The sequence below is a fragment of the Sinocyclocheilus grahami genome, unplaced genomic scaffold (assembly GCF_001515645.1).
Source record: "Sinocyclocheilus grahami isolate Dianchi unplaced genomic scaffold, SAMN03320097.WGS_v1.1 scaffold1962.1, whole genome shotgun sequence".
In the NCBI taxonomy this organism is placed as follows: domain Eukaryota; kingdom Metazoa; phylum Chordata; class Actinopteri; order Cypriniformes; family Cyprinidae; genus Sinocyclocheilus; species Sinocyclocheilus grahami.
Genome location: NW_015507141.1, coordinates 103,358 through 108,371, shown reverse-complemented (window position 1 = coordinate 108,371; position 5,014 = coordinate 103,358). Strand labels below are relative to the sequence as shown.

General features: G+C 34.2%; 1 protein-coding gene across 4 annotated transcripts in view; it reads right to left on the bottom strand.

Annotated features, from left to right (window-relative positions):
- Positions 1–1,158: 1,158 nt before the first annotated feature.
- LOC107573503 (transmembrane protein 184B-like) overlaps positions 1,159–5,014 on the bottom strand; it is an 8,570-nt gene continuing 4,714 nt past the window's right edge. For all 4 annotated transcript variants that reach the window (XM_016259940.1, XM_016259936.1, XM_016259938.1 and 1 more), the window contains 5 exons: positions 4,592–4,683; positions 4,278–4,447; positions 2,913–3,107; positions 2,581–2,607; positions 1,159–1,649 (listed from right to left, as the gene is read on the bottom strand). In XM_016259940.1, coding sequence (XP_016115426.1) covers positions 1,453–1,649; positions 2,581–2,607; positions 2,913–3,107; positions 4,278–4,447; positions 4,592–4,683 — 681 coding nt within the window. In that variant the 3' untranslated portion in view covers positions 1,159–1,452. The remainder of the gene's footprint in view (positions 1,650–2,580; positions 2,608–2,912; positions 3,108–4,277; positions 4,448–4,591; positions 4,684–5,014) is intronic.

The window sequence follows — 5,014 nt, the reverse complement described above, 5'->3', positions numbered from 1 at the left end:
GACATTCATTCTACAAGAGAGACAAATGAAACACTGAACATCGTTGCACTGCCATTTTGCCTGATGCTTCAGTGACAAAGAACTTTGATAGTTTTATAAGAGCAGAATTCTCAAACACATTTCTTGTTTAGCATTTACTACACTGAATATTAATAGCTGGTCATCTTTTTTGTGTGTTAAATACAATCAGATTTGTAAAACACTGAAAAATGTTGCAAAGTCACTACATTTCCATCAGAACTATAAAACAATGCACACTCTGTTATTACGGTCACATCATTTCATTGACTTACTGTTGGGGCGTTCAAAATCTGGACTTCTTCTGCATGATGCAAACACAAAAACAAATTGTTAATCTAGCCATGCGTGCTGCTGTGTGGCTGAAACGATTCTGAATACATATCTGACATTTAAAAAAAAACACACACATTTTCTTCTCTCACCGTGTAGCATTTGTGTAGTTCAAAACCGCAACGCACACAAACACATCAGCGCTGTATAAATATCTACACTTAAATCACAGAAAAAGTATGCAAGTTTCGATTCATATAAGCTGTATAGCGTCGTGAGTTTTTGTACCTAATAAACGTGTATATTTATACATTATTACTTAATGCGTGCTTCTTTCAAAATGCTAAATGTAACAACTGAAAGAGTTTGATGATGAGGCAAGACAATCAAATAAAGGATCGATCAGAATCTGGTGGATCATTGACTTAAACATGCTTATTTATCATTATTATTGTTGTAGATCTGACCTGTAGGCCTACTGTACGCCATTATACCTACTAAATCGAAAGTGACTGACATGAAAATAAAAGTAGAACAAAGCGGCGTCCTCCTGTGGAAGTTTTAAAACACAGCAACAGATTCTGCAGCTCAGAAGAGCTCACAATCGACAAAGTAATAAACCAGAAAACTGTGCTTCTACAGTTAGGCTACTTTACACAGCTGGAGAACTTAAGGAAAAAAAATGGAGAGACAAACTCATTTTCTTTATTCAAATCTGCAGATATTTACTACCACATGAGAGTAACAGATGTTTAAGACATTCAGTCATTACGTTAACACTCGAAGGTGATTGGGCTCTCGGGCGAGATCCCAATTCGTCAGTCACTGACGTAACGTTGAACGTGACTGACTGAATGGGAACAGAAGTTTGAACGAACATTCTTGTAACATTACTGGAAGAACATTTCCGCTCATAACCAGAACGTTCAGCAACATTAATACAGCGATTGTGTGCTCTGATTTGATCAAAGCTGGTATTGTTTGGTATGGTTTCAGAACCACTGGATTAAAGTATTTTCGATCAATATTTTGGCCACAGCGTCATCCCTCAAGACAGCAAACAGTAGTTTTGCTGCCTTCTGTCTGGAAGCACTGATGATGTCCAAACATGCTGTCTATGCAGGCACCATGATCGTGATCTCACCAGGGTTTGAGAGCGCGTCAGAACTCGTCGTCGGAGCTGAGCAGCAGTGTTTTCTCGTTGCTGCAGCTGTTGGAGCGGCTCAGCGGTTGGCAGCGGCTCTGCTGGGTGTACTGCTGATACGCCGGAGAGAAGTTATGGATGGCGTCCTGCAGCATGTCGCCCGGATTCATCGTCTCCTTCAGACTGCTGGAGATGCTCATGGGAGCACAACGACCTGAAACACAGACAGACAGACAGACCGCTTTATTGAGCACACAACTGCTTGACAAAAGTACATTTCTTTCCTACATTCTTCCTATTTAAATATGAAGTTGGTGTCAGTTATAGCCTTTAGTTAACGTCACAGCCTGACATGATTGAAGCATGTTACTATAGATTTTTACACAAATCTTAAAAAATATATATATATTGTATTTCCAAAATAGCATCTGGACTCACATGCAATATGAGGCAACATTGTACATATGAAGAAAGATGCTATAGAAAAATAAATTATTCTTTAAAGGTTGACTGCAAACTTATGTTGTATCACGTCTCATTTTTAATAAACAGGGTTAAACTTTGGTCTCAAACTAGAGAGCATTTATTTGGAAAAACAGCAAACACAGTCAGGATTTTTATATCTAAAACTAAGAATAAAGTCATTAAAATATACTTGTTACTTAAAATAAATGTAATCTAAAATAAAAGGTAAAATATTTTAATATTTAAAAATAATATAAGAAAAAAATACATGTTTTTGTTTAAGCTAGTAGCACATTTTTAGTTTGGAAACTATACAAATAAAAAAAGTAAAAAAATAATAAATAATATATATATATATATATATATATATATATATATATAAAAAGTAATATCTTGATACTAAAACAAAAAAAAGAAACATGATGAAAGATTCAGTGTATATATATATATATATATATATATATATATATATATATATATATATATATATATATATATATATATATATAAAAAGTAATATCTTGATACTAAAACAAAAAAAAGAAACATGATGAAAGAAACCGAATTAAATCAAATGAAAGGTTCTCAGTACAGACACACAGGATGTGCATTAAAGTAAATGATGTATTAAACAAAGACAGCGAAAACATATAGAAAACAAAAATCCAGAGTAAACCTACCGTACTGGCCATAGACAGGAACACAGCCTGAGAGAGACAGAGATGGACACGAAACACAGAGGAACACGAACGAAACAGACAAAACCACAGCACATCCACAAAGAAATGAATACATTGAAATAGAAACAAACCCAGGAATGAGGGATGACAGACACGACAGTGAGGAAGAAAAAGAGAAAGATCAGTCAGAAGCATTGAAGATTTCACACATTTATAAAGCTGAAATACGTCTCTCACAGACTCTCAGTGCATGCCACGGCAGGGAAAACACATCAAATTGAGTTTGCGAATCATATAAATAGTATCAAATATATCACTACAAAAGCAGGCACCCTGGATGTCGAGTCTCTTGTCCATGTAGACCTTATATGTGAACGCATGTCTGAGCGCCAGAGCGGCGAAGAACATCTCGATGCAGATGATGAAGTTCTGGTAACCGGCGGCAACCGTCCCCTCCCCCACGCTGACATCAGGAGAGTTGATGCGAGGAATCGCGCCGCACTTCTCCAGAATGGCCAGCAGCATCCCTACAGCACACAAGATGAGAGAGTTGTGCTTTCGCCAAAGCATTTCTACTGTCTAATCCATCTAACACAGATAGAAACGAACACACTTTAACAAGACCAGTGAGTAAATCAAGACTTTTTCTTACATGTTGCAGAACAACTGTAGTTTTAGATTTATATTTAAGGATTATATTCATTATTTAACAATAATATTTAGTGAAACAGCATCCCTAAAACACAAAAGGAAATTCATTTCTCTGCCATCACCTAAAAATCCAATAGTATTTAACATGTTTTTTAACACGTCATTTCAAGTCTTATTTAAAAGTGTATAGTTGTATAAAAATTTATAACAATTATATAATTTTTCACATAACATTTAGAGCTATATTTTGCTTTCATTTGAGATATTTAGATTTATATGTAAGAATAAAATGTATGAACAGTACTTACAATACAACATCATCTCTACATCAAACAGAGACACTGTTTTTCTTTCATCATTAAAAAATACAATTGTTGCATTAACATTAATGTAAAAATGACAAAACTACTGTACTTTTCCACACAACATTCACAAGATTTATACTTGCTTTTTGAACATTTAAAATTAAGATACTTAGTTTTATTTATTTTAAGAATTATATTCATTTTTTTATAATAATATTTAGACCAACATCTTGCATTTTTATAATTTTAAGATTTGTAAATATTTTAAGATATTTATATTTAACATCTTATTTGATCATTTTAATATTTATTACAATGATTTATTAACATTTTAATATTTTAGGACTTTATAAGTTACAGGTTTGTACATTATTTTGAATTATTTTAAAGGCTATTTTTGTTTAATGAACATTTTAACTTGATTTTGCATTTAGTGGCCCAAAAATGACTGTCACATGTTGATACTTTTTCCAATCTGCTTTGAGAAAAGATAAAGGGTAAATTACATTCAAAAGTGATCACTTTTGAGAAATCATCCTGATTTATTGAGCAAATCCTCAAGTTTCAGACAAAACTGCAAATGCAAACCTTCAAACTTTTCTCCAGCAGGGATGATTTACATGAAAGGTCCAAAAAACCTCTTTGAGATGTTGTGTTATTTGGGGAAATCTCTTAAAATCAAATGTCAAATCGCTAGATCAAGCAGATTATGAGATGAAGGCTGACGTGATGAAGACTCACCCTGCCAGAAGGAGAGGAAGATGACGGATTTGACCAAGAGGAACTTCAGCATGGGGCCGTACGGCTCCAGCAGATCACGAGTGGCCAAGTAGAAGAGGAAGAGAGCGTAGAGAGAGAGACTGACCGAGATGTTATAGATAATAGTCACGTATAAATAACCGCTGGCCGCGCTGAAACACAGAGAGAGATGTGCTTTACGATCAGGCTTTAATAAAACACTCACTGATGTCTGTGTGTGTGAGTGTGGAGAGAGAGAGAGTGTGTGTGTGTGTGAGAGAGTGAGTGAGTGTGTGATGACTGATGAATGAACACACTTGAAGTCTCCATCTCTGTATTTCCCGAAGGCCTGCAGGATGATGGTGATCACGGCCATCAGCGGCTTCACCACACAGAACTGCAGCGTCGCCTGAGACACACACATTATTCAACCATTCATTAAATAAAATAAATAAACACTTCAGAAAGGCACAAATCACACTATTTTTATATACACTTTTATTTATTTTAATATATTACTTTTATTCTGCATTGTGTAAATTAGTCCATAAATTGAATATAAAGTATGTTATTTTTTTTGTTTACATTTTTTGTACAACATTTTTTTTATTTAAAATAAATGATTATGTTTCAAGATACCATTTCATTTAAAATTCCTTATCCATATATATAGCTTTTGTCTGTATGGAATACACACACACACATACATACATATATATATATATATATATATATATATA